At 50.6% G+C, this 25089-nt stretch overlaps 1 protein-coding gene across 1 annotated transcript in view; it reads left to right on the top strand.

The window, feature by feature from the left end:
- The first annotated feature begins 4787 nt into the window (after positions 1 to 4787).
- CRTAC1 (cartilage acidic protein 1) overlaps positions 4788 to 25089 on the top strand; it is a 141552-nt gene continuing 121250 nt past the window's right edge. Inside the window, exons 1-2 of the mRNA XM_058298644.1 lie at positions 4788 to 4943; positions 22375 to 22568. Coding sequence (XP_058154627.1) covers positions 4920 to 4943; positions 22375 to 22568 — 218 coding nt within the window. The 5' untranslated portion in view covers positions 4788 to 4919. The remainder of the gene's footprint in view (positions 4944 to 22374; positions 22569 to 25089) is intronic.

Raw genomic sequence — 25089 nt, forward strand, 5'->3', positions numbered from 1 at the left:
GAAGCTCAAGAAGGCAGTTGATGTCAGGAATGTGAGGTGGCAGGTGGTAAAATCCCCGCCACAAGGAAGGGAATAGAGTACATGGACCCGAGAATCCTAGTCCCTAAAAGCACCTGGGACTTGGGATAAGGTACCAGGATGGGAGAATAAGGCAGTTATTGGAGGTAGGAATACCAGGTGGAAGCTCTGCTAGAAGAAAAAGGTAAGAGACAGGTATTAGGACCTGGGAACAAAGGCAGGGCAGGAACAAGGTCAGCAACAAGGTCAGCCTGAAGATTCAAGATGAAGCTTCTCTGCTATTGACCTTGGACTTCAGGAAGCCCCCTGACCATGAAAGGGATTGCTGACTGAGCAGCTCAATCAGCGATAGAGAGCTGTACAGAAAAGGAGCCCCTGTGGCTTTCCTCTTTCTTGTCCTCTGCCTGCATCATACTCTCCCCTATCTCCTCAGATTGTAAAGCTACCCCGCTCCCACTACAGAGTGGGAAAATCTAAAGCACACCCCATAAACAGGCAGGTGAGTTCCTGGAGCCCAAGCTATTTTGGCACAGAACAACCTGATGGTCAGACCTGCATCAACTTCCTCAGACTTCCCCCACACCCAAGTGGCTCTGCCCTTTCTAAACCAGGCTTCCCAAGACTCCCTTTCCTGGGTCTGCCCTCGATTTGAGGAGTTTGACTCTACCATGTGCTCCCAATTCAAGCATTCTCAGCTGAGTCTCTCTGGCCATTTGGAAAATTCCTTTCTGTGTCTGCTAAAGTCTTACCTTGGGCTAAACCACCACCACTCTACCCTACCCTACCCCTGGATAGCCTGTGGCTTTGCTAGAAGAGCTTTTGTCTGTTTTCATCCCTACATATCTTCCTCAAAAGTCTATTCTGGCCACTGAGTGTTTACTTTGAATGGACTGTTCAAGGCATGGGACTGCATAACACAGTGAACCGTGTGGTGGATGATGGACTATGGATAACAGTACAAATATGAAAGCATTCTCTCATGAACTACAACAGATGTATAATACTAATGCATCGTGGTAATAATAGGGGGTATGTGGAAAAATAGACCAAATGGAAGCTACAGACCATAGTTAGTGGTAATATTTTGATGATGTTCTTTCATAATCTGTAACAAATGTTCCACAACAACGCAAGATGTTGGTGGAGGGGTGATGTATGGGAATTCTGCATGTTATGCATAATTGTTTTGTAAGCTCACAACTTCTCTAATAAAATATATGTATTACATTTTTTAAAAAAATTAGATCAAACAAGCATATTCTGTATAGCTGACGCTTGTAACCCACTGTTAACACAATGCATCTGAAACTCACCAGCCATTTGATCAATTTGTGCTCCTCAGAAAAATGGGACTACAATGCAACACAATCTGGTTTGAGAAGGGGGCCATTTCCTTACGCTGCCTTACTGATTTCTTTCATCGTGTATGGTCTCTCATTTTCTTCTATTGCTGCTTTTCCACATTCTCACAAAACTTTAATTTCTTTTGGGACAAGCAAGTCCAAAACACCTTTCCACAATACCTTATCCATAATTCCAAAGTCCCCAAATCTCTGAAAATCAAGGATTTTTTTTGTGTTATTTTAAAGTTTGGTGCCAAAACTCATCTGGTAGCAAAACCTGACCTAAAGTGATGTGAGGCTACTTATGATCTTTCTTTATCTCACTTAGTATGAACTTTCATCTGTTTCACTGCAGGAATATTAATACAGCTGATTACAAGATGCTGCTCCAGACCATTAGGAATGTTTTGAAATGCATGATATATATTACCTTTCTGAAATCTGAAATGCCTCTGCTTTCAAGGACTTCACGTAAGGGTTTGAGGAGCATTCTCAACTTCTCTGTTCTTTCACAACAGATTTGTTGGAACAGAACCATCTCCAAGATCTGAGATTCCCTGGCCTCTTCTATTCATCTGCAGAGTGAGAAGAAAACCAAGAGGATGCATGAGGGTCATGAGGAAACCAAGAAAAGTAAATCTTCTGACTGGGAGAAGAAAGGGTTACAAAGTCATTTGTAAATGGAAGGATATGGGGAAAGAAGTCTTCAGTGTTCAGTTCTGAGCTGGACTGTAAGGAATATGGTGAAAATATGTGCATATGCCCTGAGCAGACAAAGTCTGCTGTCTGGTCAATTTGTGGGGACACGATATCTTTCACGGGATGGGCAAGGGCTGGGCTGGAGCTCTGGTGGACATGCACTGAGTAGGTAGATGTGGAGGACATGTACTAGAAAGCATAGGACCAGGCTTGCCCAGCCCACTGAGCTCAAGCTCAAGCTCAAGTGCTGAAACCAGACTGAATTCCCTGGAGAACTTCCTGAAGAGAACATCTCCATCTTTTCCTGCATTCTTCCCCAGCATGCATCTGCTTTGTTGTACCCTTACCTGGCTGGCTGCAGGAAAGTGTGAGATCATTATAGAGTTGTTTTGTGAAGAGAGCCTATTCACATCTGGATGGCTAATGCTGATAATTACCGCGCTGGTTACTAAATCTGTCGGGTTTAGGTGAGGTGAGGCTCTACAGCTGGGGCTGCTGCTCACAGCTTCACCAGCAAAGAGAGAGGTGAGAACAAAAAGCAAGAAAGGTGTTCTCAGATGCTTGGGAATGAGTGAAATTGGTTAATTACCAGCCACTTGCTGTCTCCCCGAGTTGGAATTTCTGGCTAAGGAACCTTCATGGATCAGATAGAACATGACAACCTGCAACTTACCTTCTCAGCAAGAGGGTGGCAGGGACCAAGGTGCAGAAAGACAAGTCTGAGGAAGGCCTCTTGGGGGCCAAGGTGATGGCCACTTGACCCAGATGTCCTCAAAACAGGGTGGCGGCATGACCCAGCAGGGCGTGGAGCACACTGGACTCTTGTGGAGAGAGCTGGCAATGGGTGTGCCCTTGGGACACAGTCTATTTGCTGCAAGGTAAAGGTGTTCTAGATTAAGCTTTAAGGGATCAGTGAACCCCCTAAAGTTGTATGTCAGCATGAATGTAAGTATGTGAATATGCACTTTTCCGAGCAGACCAGATTCTTAAAAGGTTCAAGGGTTCTGCCGCCATCCCCCCAAAGGAGGTTGATTATAAACCACTGCCCTAGATCCCTAGAGTAACAATTTGACATTGGGCAGGGTCCTAAGAGACTCGGGGTCACTGATGATCCTGAATTTATACTCGAGGGGTGTGTGTGTATAAATATGTGTGTGCTTGTAGAGTTTCCCAGAGAAAGAACCCAATAGCTTTTGCCAGACTCTCAAAGGGGGTCCATAACCCTCAAAGGATTAAGAACTCTGAGCGAGATCCAGGCTCAAAATGTTGAAGAGTATATCCACGCTGAGCCACTTCTTTCCAGAGGAAGAGCACAGGACTGAAAACAGGGCCTAACGTAGGTCCAGCTACTTCTGCTCAGTATCTGGTGGTAACAGGGTCTGGGCCAGGACTGGCTGGCCAGGGCCTTCCATGAAAGAACACAATGGGTTCATTCCAGAGTCAAGCACCAGAAGACAGGTGGTCTATCAGCAGATGGGGAACTAGCCCTACCCCCTCCTCTTCTGACGACAGTTTCCCTGGTCTTTCTCTTCCAAAGCCCTGCACCTCAGCTTTCAAGAAACCCAAAGACCTCACTCACCAAAGCAAAGAATTCATTCAGTCAATACTTACTGAGCATCTACTCTGTGCCGGGTTCTGGTCTAGGTGCAAAATAAGGGGTTTGACTTCAGAACTTTATCAACTTAGGCCAGTTGCCAGTACTGGAGACGAGTATTTGGGGCACCGCTGACCAAGGATGTTCTTCTCCAGCTGAGTCCCCGGACCCCCTGGTCCAGAGAGGCAGATGTCATCTGACCCGCCACAGCTGGCTGGCGTGGGGAGGGGGCTTGGTGGCGGTGGCCAGGAGAGAGCAGGCAGTCCCTGCGAGCCGAGCGGCGAGGGCAGATGGGTGGGGCTCAGCCCTGGCACCACTGGGGCGGGTTGGGGTAGGGGCACTGCCCGGGAGATGCCGCGCGCAGCCACCTCGGCCGCCGCCGCGCATGTTCTTGGAGCTGCGCTCGCCCGGCTCCCCGCCCTCCGGGGCCGTCGTGGAGCTCTGCTCTCCATACTGAGCAGTCCCCGGGAGGCGCTCGGACACGTCCCTGGGCCGGATAAGGATCGGCTCTGCCCTCGCTCCGCAGCGCGAAATCTCGCCATCAGCTCACTCGCGCTGCCGCTCCCGCGCGGCCCGGCCGCGCCAGATCTCTATCGGGGGGTAAAAGGGAAAGGCAGCTCCGCTGCTCCCGCCGCGACTCCCCAGCCCTGCGCGCCGGAGGGGCCGCGGGGCCCCGGGGCTCGCCGCCCTCCCCTCCCCCTCGCCCTCCTTCCCGGCGCTTCCTCCCGAGGGACCCTGCTTCCCGCCGGCTCAGGGCCCCCCAGCGCCCAGCCAGGCGCCCTCTCCCCCCGGCCAGGCCCGGCTGCCTCCTGAAGGTTACGCGACGCAGCGGCGGGGCGCGGCGGAGCGCGCGGGGCGCCCGCCCCCGCCGCCGCCTGCGCCGCCGCCCACCCCAGCGCCCGCCGCGCCGCGCCGCGCGGGGCCAGCCCGGCTGCTGGCTGCTGCCACCGCAATCCCTGCTCCTAAATCAGCGCGGGAGGCGCCCCCTCCCCCACCCGGCTCCCCGGGCTCCCCGGGCCGCGATTGGCCGCGCGGGCGCCCCCCACCCCTGGCCCCCCAGCTCCGGCTGCCGCGCCATTGGCTGCGGACCTCCGCCAGCCTTTACATAAGCCCGGGCGCGCTCGAGTGGAGTTGTATAAAGCGAGCGAGCGGCGTCGGGGCGGGAGGCTCGAGGCCAGCCCGGGACCGGGGCTGGCAGGCGGCGGCGGCGGCAGCGAGGACCGCGCTCCGACGCCCCCAGGCGGTGGGGCTGAGAGAGCCCGAGGATGACTCCGGGAGCTGACCCCAGCGTGAGTACCCGCTCCCGGCGCCCCCGCTCCCTCAGGCCGAGAAAGTTTCTCCCGCCCCAAGCGCCCCTCCCGAGCCTCCCTCAGGGGTGGCGGCGGTGGCGCCCGGGAGCGAGAGGAGACCGAGACCGCGACGGCGGCAGCGGCGGCGCAGCTCCCAACTTGCCAGGAGGAGCTGGACTGGCGTGCAGAGCGCCTCCCCCACGGGCTGGGGGCGAGCGGGCGCGGGGCTGGGGGTGGCGCGTAGGTGTTGGGGCGACAGTCCGCAACCGGCAGAGAAGGTGTTGGGGGCGCGCTGGAGGTCAGCTGTTTGGGGCGGGGGCACCGAAGCTGGGAGGGGGCGGAGCAGGCGAGGAGGAATGCCTCCGAGGTATCGGGAGTCACTCCGCCAGGCGGGCTCAGCTCCCGGCCGGGGACGCTCTTGACCACGGCCAGGCGCCTACGCTCGCAGGCTGGGGGAGAGCCCCGGCGACTGGCGCTCCTCTTCCCCGGGGAAGCCGAGCCCTCGGGCACAGCGCTGGATGGCAGAGAGCTCCGGGAGCCAGCCCCGCGCCCGGCGTAGCCGGCAGCCGCCTTTGCTGGACCGAGGTGTGGTCTCCTCGCTTTCAGTCTGCCTCGGGCAAGCCAGCTTCAGGCGTTGCAGGGGACACATGGGGGCTTCGATGGGGTAACAGGCCCAGCTTGGGGGCATGCCCAGCAATGCAGCGCTCTTCTTCGCAGTACAATAGTTGGAACTCTGGTTAGTCCCGCTTCTGCAGAAATCAACTCTAGAATCCAAAGTCATTCCAGCCTGGATGGGAGTCTCCAGGAGACGCTCTGGGGTGGGGTCGCAGGCGCCCCCCTTCCTCCCGGAATGACTAATGAATATTGCTGGGGTAGGAAGGAGGGGGAGGCAGTGCACCCAGTGTGGCTTCTGTACTTCCCAGGAGGTGTTTCAGTGTTCCAGGACAGTCATTCTTGAGCCTCTCTTGAGGAGTCTTCTGAGACGGGGACAGGGCTTCCCAGGTCAAGCTAGGCGAAAAGGAAAGGAAGGGGTTTCCAGGAGTGGGTGACAGTTCTGTGGTACTATCTTGAATGTGGGGAGAACTGGTATGGGAAAAGGAAAGCTATTTATGGGGAGATATTGGACCCTGATGAGTTGGGACTGGAGATAGGACAGCCAAGAACGAGCTAGAGCAAATTCCAAGAATCGCACTTATCCCACTCTTGGCCATGGGGAAGGGGAATTGGAGGATGGAAAGTAGGGACATGGTGGTTGTTTCAATGGGGCCTTGAGAAAGCATTTTTGTCTCTCTAACTTGATTAAGAACATCCTTCTAATAGCAAGTCCTAAAGTCAATTTGAGGCAACTAAAGAAGTTTCAGGTCCCAATGCTGGAACCATGGACCACAAGTAGAATATTCTGGTCTGAAGTTGGTACAAGTGGACTCTGAAAAGACCAAAAGTGGGGTGATGATTACCGACTCTGCATCTGCTCATTTGGGGCTGTATCCTTCACCCTTACTCTCTCCCTGAACCTAGGTGGGTGTTTTGAGCTCCTGGGGTAGCTTCTTCAGCCTGGAGATCTTTTATGGCAGCTGCCTCTCCATTCACCCCAAATCGGCTTCATCCTCTGTCTGCAGTCACATTTCTCTAGTGCATTTCCCAAGGCCTTCTCTCCACCGGGGATTTGTGCAGCAAAATACCTGCTTATTGCTCTTTCTTCCCTTTTCTCCATCTGGGCTGCACCTGGCAATTCTGAATCCTGATGTTTATTCCTTGGCGCCTCGATGTTTGATTAAGAAGTTCTTATCACTGCCCAGGGGTAATCCTGGGAATGTGTGGACCAATGGCACGTGAAATTCTAGGGGGTGAAACACAGACTGTTATAGCAAGAGGACGACCATCAAGGAAGGCAGCTCTATTAAATAGCCTCCTGTTCTGAAGCTTCGTTGCCGCATGCTCAATGGTGGAAGCTTTAAAGGTGGAGCAGGCTCCTGAATGCCCAGTAGGGGGCACCAGAGAGTGCCAAAGGCACCCGACTCTGGACCACTGACTCCCTCACTTCTTGACCCTCACTGGCCATAACAGGTCCATGCTTTAAGCAAGCTCAAGCCCCAGACTCAATCATCACCTTCATTATTGGAGCCATTCTACTACATGCTTCTAAAATTTTGGTGGTCTTGTGACAATGAGGCAGGTACGAGCTCCTCTCTGAGGGCATCACCTAGTTCAACTCCATCCTACCCTCCAACACTTACAGAAAACTGAGGCACCCACGGTCAGTGATGGAAGAGCTGGGATTAAGCCCTAGGATTCCCAGTTCTCTATTGAGTTCTCTTTCCGCTCCAGAGACCTGCTTCCTCTTTATTATGGAGATGGACATGTGTTCTCTAGACAATTGACCAGACTTCAATAAGTTAATAAATTTAGTAAATTTAGGGAAATTTCTTTTGAATATACTATTCAGTTCGAGGAGCAGATGAAGTTCCTATACTGTATATCTACAGATCATAGAAATTCCTAATTATTCTTTCCCCTTCCTCCACCCTCTTGTCTCATTATTCTGAGGGTCTTCTAGGCAAATCCACGTGACACCAGGTTTTTGTCCATGCATTTAGCAATCAAAAGTCCACATGAACTCAGGTCTGGAGCTCTGCCTTTCCTCAAGAAAGTACTCTAGGGTGGGGTCTCTATCCTGCCATCACACCTCTGCCATGGGACCCCCCCTAGACTCAGATCTTTGGTGAAACAGAGAGTTTCCAACCAGTATTTGCCCATTTCCCCCTTCCTCACTATCCCCAACTCAAGGTCAGAGTGCTAGGGTGTTCGATATTTGCACAACCCTTGTTTTGGGACTTCTTGAGTGACCTGGAGGATACTACCATTTCCTTCACCTTTTCTTTCATTCTGTGAGTCTGGCTGTTGCCATCTGAGCCAGGCCTGGGAAAGAGGTTGCTGCATGGTCTGTGGGCTGCCCCTGTTTCCTGTCCCCACCTGGCTGCTTTGTCCACTGCATGGAGCTCCTCTGGGTTCTCCCAGAGCCTCGGCAGACTTGGCCGGCCCTACCTCATGAGCAACCCGGGAGCTTCTGAACCAGAATTCTGAAAGGCAGAATCCTCTTCTGTCTTTAAGGCTTACCCCAAGAATGCCTGTTGCCAGGGAAGATGCTGGAGTCTTCTCATCTCCTTCAGACTGTCGGATAAGTTGGGTCTTCATCCTGAGGGAGGGAGGTGGTGGGATAATGCTGTCAGAGCAACAGCCCTTTTCTTTAACGTGGAGTTCCAGAGGCCATGCTGGCGATCTTTAGCTGAAGAAATGCGCCTGCCTTCTCAAGGCTTGTCTAGTTCTTGCAAAGGCCAGAGGAATATAATTACTTAAAACATAGCTTATCGCCCAGGATTTCCAGATGTTTGTTTGAACTGGGGTGGGGGTATAGAGTTTGAGAAGTGGCATTAGACCCCAGGAAACAAGAAGTCTTCTCTTTCAGGCCTCCCACAAGATGGTTGACCTTTCCCCACCCTCACTGGGAGGGCAGCCCAGCGTGGTGTGGTGGAAAGGACACGGGGTTCCTTTCTGGCTCTCCTGCTTACTGGCTCAGGGACCTTGGGCAAACTTTAACCTTGGTATGCCTCAGTTTCCTCCTCTGCTAAACAGTGAAGCTGGCAACCCTGTGATAGGAGGAGGATAGCAAAGCTCAAGGGAGGTACCCTCTAGCGTGTGTTTGCCCTAGGTAAGATGGAAAGATGGAAGGAGAGTTATCGCTGGATCTCTGGGAGCCACGCAGGGTCCTTCCTTTACCCAGCACGTGAGGCTGTGTTCACAGCAGCACCCAGGCCAACCCGCAAGGCCTCCTTGGCAGGTCTCCCTCTTTGCCTTCTTTCCCTCCCCACCCCCACTTGGGGTTTCATTTTGGGGTTCTGCCATGCTTTGGGGAAAAGACATTTTACGGGTCCCAGGATAATTCTGAATGTGATGGAAAGCCCTGAGCTATTGATTCCTAAGGAAGGATCTTTCTGCTGGGAGAAGCCTTCCTCAGAGCCCAGTGATTTAAGAGTGCTGACAAATCCTGCTCACCGAGCCTCCTGCAGGCTGCAGATACAGGCTTCCAGGCCAGCCAGGGCTCTGCTAGGGATTTCTGGGGAGCCTGGCTGGTTGCTTAGGGGACAAAAATCTGTGAACTCTCCTTAGGAGAAAGTATGAAATCAATTGGTTCATTATCAGCCAAACACACTCTGGACCACTAAGGGCATTTGAGAAATGAGAAGTAGCAAAGGACCGGGAGGTTGTATTTGAAAACGTGGAAAGGTGTGAAGGGGTCGGGGGAAATGAGGGGACAAAAAGACCTTTTCACACTGAACCACCCATGATCTTGACCTTATCGAAGTCCTTGGGCAGCGGTGAGAGCAGTGGCTCTCAACGAGGTTGTTTCGCCCTCACAGACATTTGGGGAGGTCTGGAGGCATTTTTGATGGTTACATCAGGGGTAGGAGATGCTACTGGCATCCAGTGGGTAGAGGCCAGGGGTGATGCTAAATGTCCTTACAATGCACAGGACAGCCCCCCACAACAAAGAATTATCTGACCCAAAATGTCACTAGTACGGAGGTTGAGAAACTCTGGACTAGAGCATTGCAGAATGGAATCGCAGCATGTCAAAGGGAAGAGGGATTTTAGTGTCTTCTCATCCAAATCTCCCATTCTACACCTGAGGACGCTGGGATTCAGAGAGGTCAAGTGACCTGCCAGGGTCACACTGAAACTGAATGACAGAGTTGGGTTCGGAACTCAGAACTGCTGTCCTGGCTACCCCCAGAGTTGTTGTGAAGCTTACATGTGAGCTGTGAAAACACTTAGAAAATTATGAAGAGACTATTATTAATATTGCTATTATTAAGAATCTGGGAGTTTGGAAAGTTCTATTTCTGGCTGTGCCACTGACTCATCGTATATTATTCGGCAAATTGTTCCCCCACCCTCGTGCCTTTCGTGCCTTTGGGTGAGTGTGTATGGGGGGAGGGAGTGGTCTTAGCAAATAAAAGGTATGTCATAATTGTTATCTTTAGAGAAAAGTCCAAAGATTTGCCCTTTAAAAACCCTAGACACTTAAAAAGAGGAAGATAAAAATTTTCCTTGAAAGAAATCATGTTGACTTCGTAAGAAGCAAAGCGTTTACTTCTTGGAAAAATTCCAGTACCCTGGCCCTGCAAGTTGGTTCCAGCTCAGGAAATCTGATCAACATCCGGAGGAGAAACTGATAGCTCCACAAATGACAAACGACTAGATCTGTCCCCACTCCCTCCGGGAAGGGGAGATGACAACTTCTCCTCCAGCCTTGCTGCTCAGCCCTCTTGGCACAGGGAAGTTCTGCAAGCAACTTCAGTGAGGGATGGGAAGGCATGTCATTAATTAGTAAAACCTTGTTTACTTAGACATATTCTTAAAGATCTCTTCCAAGGGACGTTTTGACATATTACTTTAATTAGCCACAGAAGAATGGCGAGTGCAGAGAGTGTAAAATGACCCTGCCTGTTGTTTCCAGTTACTCTTATCTTTGTTTGCACCAGACAAGTACAGTGACAAGGTCACAGGAATCACTGCTGTGCTCAGGGAGCGCCCCACCCACTGGAGGAGACTTCACCCCTCCCTTGTACAGGCCTCCACCTTCCAGGAGAGTAGCTGCCTTGCAGACCACTCTGACATCCCCCCCCTCCCATCTTCATCCCGGGCCTCTTTGACAGGTCTGTGCTTTAAAAGAGCCGTCATGTCATGCCAATCCTGACACAGCTCTAAGGAAGGGGGACAGTCTTGGTTGCCCAAGTTGGCCCTCCTGGATGGGCAGAGGAGCTCCCCTAGGGCTCGTGGGAGCAGCCTTCCTGCTCAGCCTTGGTTGGCGTCATCCACAGAAGGCCCGTGCCTGGTCTTGTTCTTGCCATGCTCAGGTCCCCTGAACCCTTCTCAGAGGCCTGAGTTACATCTCTCCCTCCCCGGTTTGGGATTCGACATTACATAGATCATCTCCTGTTCCTGCCATGAATTTTCTGTCGTGTCCTGAGGAGGTCCCTTAGACTCCGGAGGTGTCTGTTATCAGAGAGGCCAGACAGACAGTCCTTTCCAGTCCCGCAGTCTCTCTGTCTAAGTGATATACTAGTCCCTTTCACCCTGGTCTCTATGAAAAGACTCTTTCTTGGAGAGCATAATCATGCACCTTTCATCTGCTATCCAGAGATTTTTGCAGGCAGGGAAATAGAGTCCCCAAGAAGGGGAAGTGCTGCCTAGCGAGTGTCATGCGAGGAGCACCGTGTCCTTCGTTCCCAACATCTACTCAATGTCTAGCAGGTGCGTGGCACAAGATGGGGCTCAGAGGTGCTCAGCGAGTGAGTGAATGAGTACGTGACTGCCTCCCTCAATATTAAAATGTATCTTCATACTGGCTGTGGTCAGTGAGGCCAGCGTTCCTTCTAACTCATTCTTCTGAGAGACGCCATTTGTCACCAGGGCTTTGCAGAGCTCCAAAGGTCTCCACTGACCGAGCAGGGCTTGAGGATCCTGTTCAGGGCCCACCCCACGAGAGGAAGCCAGCGCCAAGCCTTGTGCAGGGCTGAGCTTCTCTGCCTCCGGATGAGCCTCTGCCTGCTTCTCATGCCAGGCTGCTGCAAGGAAGCTCGGTGCAAGTTTAGATGAGAATTTGGATTTCCACTGAAGACAAACGAGGGAATGAATTATTGCTTCACAAAAAGATTCCTGGGAGGATGCTTTTAAATAGCAAGGTCCACTAATGCATTTAAAATGATTTAGGAAAAAAACCCTGATCCATAGACTTGTAGGCCCAGAAAAGAACTTTGGAGCTCATCCAGTGCATCCCCACCTCCCTGCCCCATGTTCAAATCCCCCCTGTGCGATGCTCTCTGACTTTTCAGAAACGCAGCCCATCCATCCTGCACACGGCTGCCCAAATGAGCTTCCTAAAATGCAACTCTGATCACGTCTCTGCCTGACTTCAGAACCTCCCCCACGGCGTAACTCACCTCACCCCAATGTAGCAGGCTCTGTGGGTCCTGCCCGCTGCCCGTGTGTGTCTTTGCCCCCCACCCTACCCTTTTGCCCCCTCCACTCCCTCCCTCAGACCCTGCATGCCGAGGCAGCAAGTGCAGCCCCAGCAGGTCTCACAGCCACACCTTTGATCTGCAGATCTGCACGTCTGGAATGTCGTTTCCTTGGAATTCACAGTCACCTTCTTCGGAGACGTTCCTCCCTGCCCTCCCCACCCACCTCTCTGACCAATCCCTGACCGCTAAGGGGTGCAGCCGGACTTGTACCCATTACTATTCTGAACTTGTGCCTCTGTGTCAAGTCTCCTCCTTGGTAAACCATAAGCTCCTTGAGGGCAGGGACCATGCCTTATTCATTGTTTCTAACCTGGCCAGTAAGTATCTACCAAGTGTTTTTAAAAAATGAGTCTGAACATTAAGGTGTACTGGAGGGTTCTGCATGTGGGAAGCATTTTAAGGAGTGAAGGAACTCCATTAGGGTCCCTAGACAAATCAGTCACAGAAGCGAGCCTGCTTCCCAAAGTCCTGCAGTCCAGAACATTCCAGAGCAATTACTCCTGAGAGGGGCGTGCCTAGCGGGCCTGGACTCCATCTTCTGAGACATTTGTTCAACCTACAAATGTTTATTATTAGTGGTAATAGTATTATTATTATTATGGTTGCCTTTGCCTTCCATTTATGGACCTCCTCTATGCCAGGCTCCACGTGCAGCGTTTAACACACAGTACCTCATTTCATCCTCACAGCCACCCAGCAGGTGATTTCCCATTTACCTGAGCAGTTCTTACTAAGGACCTACTCTGCCTTGCACCCAGGCCAGGAGGCTCCACTGGTCCTCCCACTTTCAGAAACACCTCTCCAGTAGCTCTCTGGTCCAAAGCACTCGCCAGCTCAAGGGAAGGAGTGAGGAGAAGGCTTTGATTTCCTTGGTGCTGGGGAAGACAGGTGAGACTCGAGGACTTCTGGGAGGGGGTTCTGGAAGGGGTGGGGTTTGACTTCCAGGCTGGCAACACAGAGACCAAAAGAGGGGACAGTGTGGAGAAACAGACGGCGGAGGTTTTGGAGAGTAATATAAGCTCTGTGAGGGCAAGGACTTAATTTTGTTCTCAGCTGTTTTCCCAGTGCCCAGAACAATGCCTGATGGAGATTAGGTGCAGGAGACATTGAAGGAAGGGAGGGGCGGGCGGCCTCAGCTTCTCGCTCACCTGGGCCACAGCGCTCGCCTGCTGGCTGGCTGCCCCTCTCTGCCTTGCACACAGGCTGCGTGTTCTCTCTAGCACACCACTCCCACCCAGTCACTTGGCTCCGATGCACACCGGGCCCTCCAGGTTCATTTCCTGCCACGGCAGCAGCACTCCTTCCTCAGCTCAGCTCAGCTCAGCTGGCAGCCCTGCCCGCCCTGCAGATCCTCCATGCACTTCCAATCTGCATCTCCTCCTTGCACCCGCTGTCCCTGCAGACTGGATCACCCTCTCTACCTTGACCCTCGGGCCAGCTCGCCATTGCCTCTTTTCTTAGGCCTCCCCCAGCTTCCCCAGGCAAAGGTGGTTCCTCCTTCCACTGTGTTCCTGTATCCGTTGGTTTAAAACAAGTTTGGCATTGTGAGAGAAGCTGTTTAGCATATTTTGTGTCTAAGAAGACCAATTCCAGAGGCACTTTCTTTAGGCATACATCCTGGCTCTATCATGTATTAGCTGTGTGAGGTTAGGCAAGTTGCTTAACCTCTCTGAGCCTTAGTTTCCTTATCTGTAAAACTCCTTCACAAGGACTGTCCTGGATTAAACTAGACCATGTATGTAAAGGGCTAGGGAAGTGCCTGTGTGTAGTCAGCCATAAGTGTTTATTATCTTGACCTGTTTCCCCTGTTATACTTGCTAAGTGAAATTGCAGTTCTGTGCCTCCCTGTTTGCCTTGAGTACAGAATCCCATGAACGTTTACAAGCTGAAGAGTGACATGACCAGCTCTGAGATTTACAAGGGAGCTCTGAGAGCCGTGTGGAAGTGGGGTGAGATGAGAGGAAGGGGGTAGTTAGCAACACTGCAGTTGTTCAGGGGAAGGATACAGGGGCAAGTCGCTGGCAGGGGCAATGGAAAGAGCTGTGAGGGAGATGCGGGAAGTAGAGCTGGCGCAGGGATCCCGTGAGGGTGAAGAACGAGGGAGAAGCAAGAGCCCAGGGTCACACCCGGGTTCCAGCCTGAGTGACAGTGTTGGGGTTTGCAGCAGCCCAATGAATAGCATCCCCCTACCCAGATTCAGAGAAGAAGAGAGGGAGGAAGGGGGGAAGGCAGGAGGGAGAGAGAGCAAGGAAGGAAGGGAGAGACAGAGACGGAAAGAGAGGAGGGAGACAGACAGATGATCAGAATGAGGGAGGAGGAGAGGGAGGGGCAGGGAAAGGGGGGGGGAGAGCAGCAGGGAGGAAGAGAGGAAAGGGGGGAGGGAGACCGGGGCTCAGGCAACTGGAGATGCAAGGCGCCTTCCTCACTGCTCAGCTGTCTGGCAGCCCGGGCTGTTAGTCCCTAGTGGGGGCAGAGCCTGCCTGGCCCAGCTCACCACCTCTGCAGGGAGCAGAGCCCAACGCCAGGGCCCAGAGAGGCCTCTCCGTGCCCGGTTCTTCCAAACCGCCCAGTCAGATGGTCCCTCCTCTGCCCCTTGGGGAAGGGTGGGAAGGGGGCGTGGGGAATGTTGCTCCCACCCAGGGTTTCTCAACCTTGACACTGTGGCTACTTTGTGCTGGAAAATTCTTGGTTGTGGGCTGTTCTGGGCACTGTAGGATGTTAGCAGCATCCTGGCCTCTATCCGCTGGATGCCCAGTAGCACCCCCTTTCCTTGACTGTGACAACCAGGAGTGTCTCCAGACATTGCCAGGTGTCCCCTGGTGGTGGTGGTGGGAGGGGGAAATCACCCCCCCAGTTGAGGAGTCTCACTCTAGTCTAATGGTAGCCCACCCCCCCCCGTGGGAAAAGAGCACTCCCTCCTATTGCATGACCTGGGACAGGGCCTTTAAGTAGACAGTCCTGGAAGGACAGGTGGGTGGAAGCTGAGCCCTCCTGACCTGTGCAGGGTCTCCAGTGCTTGCTCGTCTCTGTGCCTCCTGCCTTTCCTTGTCCAGCCAACTTCCCGGCACCCTTCAAAGTTCAGCTGAAGCAAGCTCTCCGCCCCTCCCCCGCCTGGTTTAGCCATCTCCCCCTGGCCCCCCCAGCCCCCTCCCCTGTGGAACAGCTGGCGCCTGTGACCTTCAACTGCCACCAGCAGCGCGTCCCCAGCACCTAGCCCGGTCCCAGGCTTACTGCGGGTCCGCAGCAAGTGTTCCTGCGGGTGAAGGAGCCAGAGCAGCTTGGGTTAGCGCTACTCCATCCTGCTTCCGTTCCGGGTGCCCCTCTGGTTTCTGTGTAGATCTGGTGGTCCCGCCCGGCACACGCGGGCCGGGGTGCTCCTGCGGCCGCCCCTCACTCGTGTCGATGGCCTCCTACCAGGGCCTGTGCTCCCAATGTCGGAAGCATTTGGGGCCCTTGCCTTTGTGAGAGCTTGGGGTGGTGTCCTTGGCCTTTTCCATAATTGCTAAAGAACTGCTTGCCCTGAAAATTACCCTGGAAGTCTCTCCCCACAGCTGCCTGACCCCACGTCAGAGAATCCAGGTTGCTTGGTTACCAGTTTTCAGACCCAATTCAGAAAGTCCCGAGGCCACAGAAACTGTTTGGCTGCGTGTGACCCACAGCCAATGTCTAAAGCCTGTCTAACCTTAGAGCTTCTGTGTGTGTGGCACCCCTCAGAGGCTTCCCTGGAACTCATTTAACCCTTGCAGCCTTGGCAGGTGCTATTGTCCCCATGCTATAGATGCTGAAGATGAGAAATATTAAGGAACATGCCCATTCCTGAAGGAACTAGCCACCAGCTGGTATGTGCTGGAGTTGAGATTCAAATTCAGGTCGCTGACTCCAAGCTTTGGTTCTCTCTCTCTCTCCATCCTGCAGAACAGTGTTCAAAAAGTCTACTTACAGAGCATTTAAAGAAGTTGTACTGACAGCACAGTTCTTCCCCTGCCTGAGACACAAGTCCTGCCATCTCATGCCCTTGGGAAGACCCCTCTTTGGCCCCTGACCACAGCTCTCCTACAGGAGAAGCCCATGTTCCTTTGAGGCCTGCACCCCTTCCACACTTCTTGGCTCCTCTGCTGCTTCGCCCTGGACCTCCTCCCATGGCGTGCAGACCTGCTTCCTTGCCTGTTAGAAGAACCTGAGGGCAGCCCGGGTCTTACTCATCTTGGTACTTCTGGAAGCCCTCACACCCATGTTGTGCTCTCTGTGATGCTCTATGACAACTGCCTAGGAGTAGGTTAGAACATAGCAGGTGCTTGATCCTCAAGCGTTCAAGAAAACAAAAACCGTTCAGTACAACCCACTTCTTAATTCTATTTTTAGCTTTTCTAGATGTTCTCCCCAAAGATCAGAAGCTCACTGTGGTGTGACAGGAGGTTTCCCAAGTCGGCCATACAAAATGCGAGGTCACTCCCGGTATGTGCTTGCCTTCCGCTTCGTGCTGAAGCATCCTGCTCTGCTTTCTTCCCCAAACTTTGCGTTTCCTCCATCCTTTTACACTCTCTGGCTAAAGAGATTTTCTTCATAGACTTCAACAAGCTGGTGATGAATTTCAGTAGCAGAAACATTTTTCACTTCAAATCGAGTTGCAGCATGCACTCCCATCTGGGACCATGAGTCTGGGGCAGTAGTGTTCAACCCAGGCTGCCCATTAACATCATCTGGGGGGTGAAGGGGTTGCTTCTCAAAGATACAGGACCCCACCCCAGACTAATGAAATCAGAAACTGGGGAGGGGTCTGGGCTTCAGTATATTTCTAAAAACTCCCCAAATGATTCTGTTGGCCAGCCAGGGGTTAGAACACTGGTCGAGAGCCTTCCACTAAAAGTATGGTCCAGGAACCAAAAGTATTCTGCCTATTAGAAATGCAGACTCTCAGGCCCCACCCCAGAACTACTGAGTGAGAATCTCTATTTTAACAAGATCCCCAGCACATTCACCAGCACATTACAATTTGAGAAGCATTACTTATTTTTTTTGGGGGGGGGGGCATGACATTTTTTAACTAACTAGATGACTAGTTGTAAGCTGCTGATTTACATTATCATCTGGACATATTCCTTCCTTCATGCAACAGATACTCCTTGAGCACCTACTAGGTACCACCTCCTCTGATGGTTTCTGGGAACCTGTTGGCATCCATCTCTATGCTGGCTGCAAATTCCTGCCCATTCCCCATTCGCCCTAGGCTCTGGGCTTTAATGATATCTATCTCTTGTCTTCTTGATCTGACCATTCTCCAGCTCCAACCCTTCTGTCTTCTCGCCTCTGCAAAGATTAGAGACAGAATCCCTCTTTGTCATTCCCTATCAATTGTGGTGATTTGACCTTGAGCTGAAGACTACTAGTACTTTGAATGTATAGTGCTAAACTGAGTCTGGGCAGACCTGGGGATTGGATGGCCCTAGGGTTGATCTGCCGTTTAGACCTGGAAGAGGAGGAGAAGTCCTTGAGGCTACCTCCCACTTTACTGTAGAGTGTAGCCTGGTTCCTTGACTTTGGGGGCTGTGGCATAGAACTTTGCTTTTCACTGTATAGTTTATGGACCAGCAGCTTTGGTGCCATGCGGGGACTTGTTGGAAATACCCAATCTTGGGCTCTATTGAATCAGAAGCGGTGTTTTAGTAAGATCCCCAGGTAATTCTTATAATCATTAAGTTTTGAGAAGGTATAGAATACATATATAATACATCTATATATTCTAAAGGTAACTTTGCAGCATGTTAGAGTCACTTGGGGAGCTTTTAGAAATCCAGTGCCCAGGCTGCATCCTATCCCGATTAAGTCAGACTGTCTTGCAGTGACCCAGGCAGCAGTTTTTAATACACCCCAGGTGATTCCAATGTATAGCTAAATTTGAGCAGGGTTTCTCAATTTTTTATTTTTATTTTTACTTTTTAGGAGGTACCAGGGATTGAACCCAGAGCTTCATACATGGGAAGCAGGCACTCAACCACTGAGCTACATCCTCTCCCTCTCAATTTTTAATGTCCATTTCAATCACCTGAAATCTTGTTAAAATGCATATTTGGATTTATTAGGTCTGGCTGGGACCCAGAATTCTGCATTTCTAACAAAATCTCAGATGAGGCTGATGCTGCAGTCTGGGCCCACTCCGAGCGGCAGGGGTGTAGGGAAACCATTCCATCATTTCCTTCACCTGAGCCCTGAGAGTCGACGGGGAATGTTTACCAGACCTCCTAAGCCAGGGGTTCTTAACCTTTTTTGTTCCATGCACCTCTTACTAAGTTCACACTATACTGTGTATAATTTAGTAAATATATCATACCCACACCAACAGGTCCCCACAAGAATAGTGTTTTTTTTTGAAATTCAATTCAAGCTCACGGATCCGGGGTTAAGAACCCCTGTAACTATATCACAACTGTTTCTCCATCCACTATCAAGACCTCTCCAGAGGCCTGCTGCGTCCCCTCTACTTTCAACTGGTCCTAAGCAGCCTCTGTGCATGTGTTGGGTTCCTTGGAATGTCAGGAATGAAAAGGCAAGTACATCGATATTCTCCCTGCACCTCTCTCAGCCCCCCACCCCAAGGGGAGGCTCTCCACTAGCCTGCCCATGGAGTGAATTCAGGATCCACACTAATGATGGTTTTTTTCTCTCCAGCCTTGGCCTTCTGAGAGAACTACTGTAGAACTCTGCTGAATACCTGTTTTGTTCAAAATGTATTTAATATGCTCACAAAGGAAAACCACACAGGTTGGCCTGGAGTTTATAGAGAAGCTGGGGGAGAAAAAACCAAAAACTGCTTAAGTTCTGCTTCTAGAAAAAAATCCTTTAATCCATCGTAAATTTTAGAGCTGGAAAGGACCTTTGGAGATCTATTCCCAAACCCTCATTTTAGAGAAGAAAGCTGGAACCCAAGGAGGTTGTGACTTATTCAAGGTCGCCAAGAAAAATGGAGGTCAGGTCATAGATGCATTATTTCTTTTTAATCTTGCTTTAGATTATTTATCTGGAAATGGATAACGGAGTAGCTACTTTTTTCCTATGGCTCCTTTAATTAAAAATTCTACTTTTATGAGACAAAAATCAAGTGACTGGATCATGGTTCTTGCCCCGCGTGGGCTTTATCAGAACATTACTAATTAGGCCCATATTACCCTAACAGGACTTGCCTCCCTGGTGGCAGTGGCCCGAATTGCAGGCATGGCGCCTGGGAGGAACCACTAGCTTCTAGGAGGCATGCCCACTGCCAGTTTTCTCTTCCATGCCCATTGCAGATCTTGTAAGTGGATCACAGCACTCTTCCCAGCCACTGCCAATCGATTAGATTTGGCTCTCAAGTTGAAACTCATTTGCCTTTCCTACAATAGAGGTTGCCTTGAATAGCCATCCTTTTTATGTAAAGGTCTCGGTGACCTTCAAACCCTTGTTACATTTTAGCATATCCACCCTACTTATTAAATACTCTGCAGCTTCCTATTTCTCCCCCAGGAGCTCATTCTCCAGTTGTGAGTTTCTTTTATCCATGTGGCAAGGCCCTCTAGTGAGGCATTTGCCTTTGGTGGTTAAGACAGGTTCAGGGCCATGTCTGTTGGCCCTACTTTGGAGTTTGTGTTCCTGAGTGTGATGGAGTTGGACTCAGATATAACCTTTCAACACATGCCTCTTCTGTTACTTTTATCGGACCTGTGGTTGGCATTTGGGTTGATGTATACTTAGGAGACCTGAATCTCTGAACTGTCCATGTGACGGCCAGGCCCTGGGCCTCAGCAGACTTGCAGCTCCCACTCTCTGGTTTCTTGGACTTACCCTGGCCAGCTGACAGGGAGGTGAAGAAGGTCAACCACCACACCAGGGAGCCAAGAGTGCCTACAGCTGCCAGCAGGAGAATTGCATCCATCATCCATGTGGAATCTAAATCCTCTCTTGATGTAGAGGGGGACTGGACATAGCCATCCCAGGTCCACAAGATGGAAGAATAAAGTACTGATTAGAGAGGACTTACTGGTGTTCTGCTGTACTGGTGTTCTGCTGGAGAAATATTGTGATTAGTAAGGGAAGAAGTTGTAGTAGTGATGTGGAGAGGGTTGCCACGGTGGCTGCTGATGGTCAGGAGAGGGAAGAAGAGATATGGTGTGGGGGAATTTTCAGGATTTGGAGTTGTCCTAGGTGGTGCTGCAGGGACAGATGCTGGATATTGTATGTCCTGTCGTGGCCCACTGGGTGGACTGGGGGAGAGTGTGGACTACAATGTGGACCACTGTCCATGTGCTGCAGTGGTTCTCTAGAATGTATTTGCCGGGTGCAGTGGATGTGCCACAATGATGGAAGAGTTTGTTGATGTGGGAGGGGTGGGGGTTATATGGGGACCTCATATTTTTTTAATGTAACATTTAAAAGAAAATAAAGAAAAAAAATGAAACAAAAAAAGAGACTTATGAGATAAATTAAAAAAAAGAAAAATACAGCCTGGTAGAGGCTGCATCTTGTTCAGAGGTCTTGGTACTTTAGAATGACCTCCTCTGATAGTGCGACACCCTCCATATGTCCTATGAACATGCTACAAGAAACTCCTTCCAGGGAATGCTCTCTCAGTTAGTTAACCTCTGTCCTGTGATTAGAGCCCCGACTCTGCGACTCTCCCTGGGAGGTGGCCTACCTCTCCAGCATTAGGGCATTAGGGAGGCTTTTGAATCACGTTTGGCTCTGAAGGCAATGCCTGGGCTCTCCATTTTGGCCTCTGGATCCTTGAACTGGCAAGCTCATTTGCCAGCAGGAGCGTCTGTCTCTATTTGGGGAGACAGTCTTCAGATCTTCCTTGTTCTCTTCTTCATTAAGACATCAGCCTGCCTCAGCCTTGCTCTTAGCTGCCAGATGCATTGACAAGCCAGCAGGAAAAGGTCCATCAGGAAGAGGTTTACTGCCTTCTGAAGGCAGGAAGGCACCTCTTTCCTGCAGGGACCAGGCCTGTACAGCCTTTGTGGGACTCGTTCCAGGGGAGCCTTCATGACACTCCATGAGTTCTGACTCTAGGCCTGTGGCAGAATCTCTGGGTAGTACCATGTGTAATATTTTAGTGGCTCAGAGAGGACAGAGTCCTTACAGGTCCTTGGTCATTCTGTCTCCTGGGTGTGTGCCACCAGCTCCTGTGGTCCCAGGCTGCTTGGCAACACCCTGAGTTATGTTAGAGATAAAATAATGAATTATACAATGGATTATACATAAGTAATTTATAATAAAACATGCACACAATGGTTTAATTTATCCAAGTGAATGCTGTGCTGCTTGCCAGATCCTGCTGGAACACATTCCTAACTGACTGCCTCCTTGTCTGGAGGGGCTGGCTGGCTGTCCTAGGGTGGGCTGCAGGTTCTGGGAACTTGTCAAGTCACAGACTTGCTCCAGGTTACCTCTGGGGTATGCTCCTACAGGACAGTCCTTCCTGCCTCAGTTGCGATTCCAGACCCGCATACTCACGGGGTCTCACCCCACGCTGCTGGACTGTTTGATAGCAGTGATTTTCTTCATTCTCCTAGTCTTTCTCCCAAAGTATGGGAGGGACCTCCTTTTTCTTGGTGTTTAATGTGGAAAATGTCCCAGGTCCATTATCACCCATTCTGGGGATTAGCAAGACTTACGAGGACAATGAAAAGTCTCAGCATATATATTTTTCAAGAAATCCTTGACTGTGTCCTTTGCCTCCATAACTTAGTAATTGTAATCTGCATTCATATGAAGATTGAGGATTCTCCTGAGTATTGAATACATTGCTTTTCTAACAATAGTAATTATAGCTTTTATTTACTGTGCACCTACTATGTGTTCTACTTAAGACATCTTAGCCCTTCCAAGTATGTATTTTCCAAATTTCAGCGGAGATGCTGAGGTTCAGAGACATGAAATATCTCATCAGAGTGGCAGAATTCCTGTCTAGGGCTGTCTGGTTTCAATGCCTCTTTATTTTTACTCCACTATTCCTTCCTTCATTCAGCAAATACGTAACGAGTGCCTCTTATGTGCCAGATGCTCTTCTTGGCTTGGTGTAGATCCAGGAACAAAACAAAGTTCCTTGCCCTAGTGGAACTTACACTTTAGCAGACACATGAATCAGTAGATTATATGCTATGTTCTATGGTGTCAGATGCTAATGGAGGAGGAGGCAGAGCTGGGTAAGGACCATCGGAGGTCACAGGGCAGGTTGCAATTTTAAAGGTTGTAGGCGGGTCTTGTGGAAAAGCAAAAGCCTAGGACTTGCCAAGCCCTCTGGGCTCTGCTGGATGATTTGTCTGGGCTATTGGCTACGGAGCCTTCCAGTAACATTTGTAAACTTTCGGCTTCAGATGTTCCCATTCGTGCTGCTGCTGCTGTGGTTGCTGCCCCCCACCGGGGGGTCCCAGCGAGCCGAGCCCATGTTCACTGCGGTCACCAATGCGGTTCTGCCCCCTGACTATGACAGCAACCCCACCCAGCTCAACTATGGTGTGGCAGTGACTGATGTGGACCATGATGGGGACTTCGAGATCGTCGTGGCAGGGTAAGTGCCTCCTGCCCTGAGTTCCACAGAGGTGTTTATCGGCTTGTGCTGTGATGATGCTGTGTAACAACTCCAAAACCCAGTGGCTTCCCGCTCAGGTGTCTAGAGCCCTCTGTGGGCTTTAGCTGGGCACAGCGAGGGCTCTGGGGTGCCATCTGTCACAGGTTTCACTGTGAGGTGGGATGGTGGGCGGTTCAAAAGAAGGGTATCTGATTCGCAGACTTTCCATGGAGAAAATTTGAAGGCTCTGCCTCCAACCACTCTCTTTTCTTCATGTTTAAACCTTCCTAGTTATGCAGGTATTACTTCCTTAGCAGCAGGGCTCTAGGCTTTCTAGGTAGGTGGGGCTGAGGGATGTCAGTCCTGGTAGAAGAGGATGTACAAAGCTACATTTGTACCGCACTTGATGTAACACAAGGGAACATCAATTGTCCATTCAAAGAAGCAGAGAAGATGGAGATTAAGGGGAGGGGGCTAAACCTCTTCTAGACCAACGCTTGGTGCTGCTCCTTCTCTCCTGTATACTAAGAAAAGCATGAATGTGGAGTTTAAATGGCTTGAGTTCCTGCTCCAGGTGTGCACCTTTCTCACCATGTGACCTTGAATCAGTCACTTGCTCTCTGAGATTCAGCTCTATCATCAGTAAAAAGGGGTAAAGCTGTAATGCCTTATTATCCTGAAGCCTCATAGGCTACCGCTCATGACAGTGCATTGTAAATTCTGTCCCTTGCTATTAATGATTAATATTGATGGAGCACTAATATGTGCCTGTTACTGTGCTAAGCCCCCCACAGCACTATCTTATTTACTCATCCTGGCCACACTATAAAGTAGGTATTAATATATCATCATCCCCAATTAGAGACAGGGAAATTGGGATTCACAGACACTAAGTGCCTTGCCTGCTGTCAAGTGAATAGTAAGTGGATATGCCAGGATTGAACCCCAGGGCTCCCTAACTCTAGAACCTCTGCAAACTACATTGCACAAAGTTTAGTCATCACTTCAAAATTCAGTCAGTAACTAAAAGCACAGGCCCCCTCACCCTCACCCCCATCAACCTCATTCTGGGAGGCCTGAGATTTTATGTTCACCCTAAACATTATTTATAGCAGTTGCATGTAGAGTAGAAAGCATTTTGCGTTTGGGACTTGGAAAACCTGGTTTTAATTCTAGTCATACTGCCCACTAGTGGTGAACATTATACAAGTAACAAAGCCACACTATCTTCTCTGCCCACCTCAAGGGCAGTCCTGAGGATCAGTGGTGGTAAGGTACAGAAAAGAGACTTTGTGAAGTGCCTTTCTTCTTTCATGTCTTTCTCAGTGATCTGTGAAGGGTAGCATGTCCTAGATCTAGACCAACACCGTCCAGTGGAATTTCTGCAATGATGCATATGTTCTGTGTTGGTCCATCCAGTCCACTCCAGTAGCCACTAGCTACATGTGGCCATTAAACACTGAAAATGTGGCTAGTGCCTCTGAGGAACTGCATTTTAGATTTTATTTGATTTTAATTAAATGGCCACATTTAAAGTGGACAGCACAGTTCTAGGCATATAGAAGGGAAAACTGAAGAACACCATATGACAGCAAAGGAAAATTAGCAATGGCTGTAATGAGGTGACCTGAGCAGGACTGGGGCCAGGTAGCTTGCCTGGGATCCCAGCCTCCCACGGGTGGGCCCTGCGGGCTGTCAGAGGATGGAGAACAGCTGTCCTTCCTCCCCACAGGCCCACGCCCAAAAGCCACTGCGATGAGCATGCTCCCCTTTCTTCCTGGCCAGTGTATAATCCTGTATTCCCACAGATTAATATGGAAAAATAAGATGTGAGATGTGAGCAGAAAGTCTCCTCTCCCTATTTTCTTTCTCCTTCTGGGACCAGGACACCTGGCAGGAGCTAGCCAGGCCCCAGCACATGGGAAGATTCTCACTGCTTCAGCAGGAAAGGGATGTCTGATTTCAGTAACTGCTTTCCACTCTAATAACCTCAGGTTCTTATAGTCCAGCTCCTCCTTTGCCTCCAGATATTTCAGGGGACCTTTGCTCTCCTGCTCCATTGCAGACTCTTCTTCCAGGGTTGCAGATGCAAGTAAAGAAAGGGCATGAAGCTGCATGTGATAGGAAGATGCAAAGACAGCCTCTTGCACCGTACGTTATTATTTTTGTTATCATTTGCCCCTTTCTATGGCATCTATCTGTTGCAGAGATGTGCTGAAATGGCACTCATGGCTGCATTGCCCTACTTTTAACTCATCATCCTTCAGCAGCAAAAAGCAGAACTAGCAGAAGGGTCTTGCCCCCAAGGCTGTTTGGAACCCCGGTCTGTTTGGGAAGGGGCAGAACTGTTAGGTGACAGAATTTTCTGTCTTCCTGTACTTTCCATGTCAAAGGGTGGGATTGTTGCCCCAGAGAGACCCATTTGCTAAGGTCAATTATCTGAACACAGCTCTAAGCATGGATTTCAAGGGACAGTTCTCCATCCCGCCCATCCTTTGATGTGTAGGGAATTGCTACTGCT

This window comes from Dasypus novemcinctus, chromosome 6 (assembly GCF_030445035.2).
Source record: "Dasypus novemcinctus isolate mDasNov1 chromosome 6, mDasNov1.1.hap2, whole genome shotgun sequence".
NCBI lineage: Eukaryota > Metazoa > Chordata > Mammalia > Cingulata > Dasypodidae > Dasypus > Dasypus novemcinctus.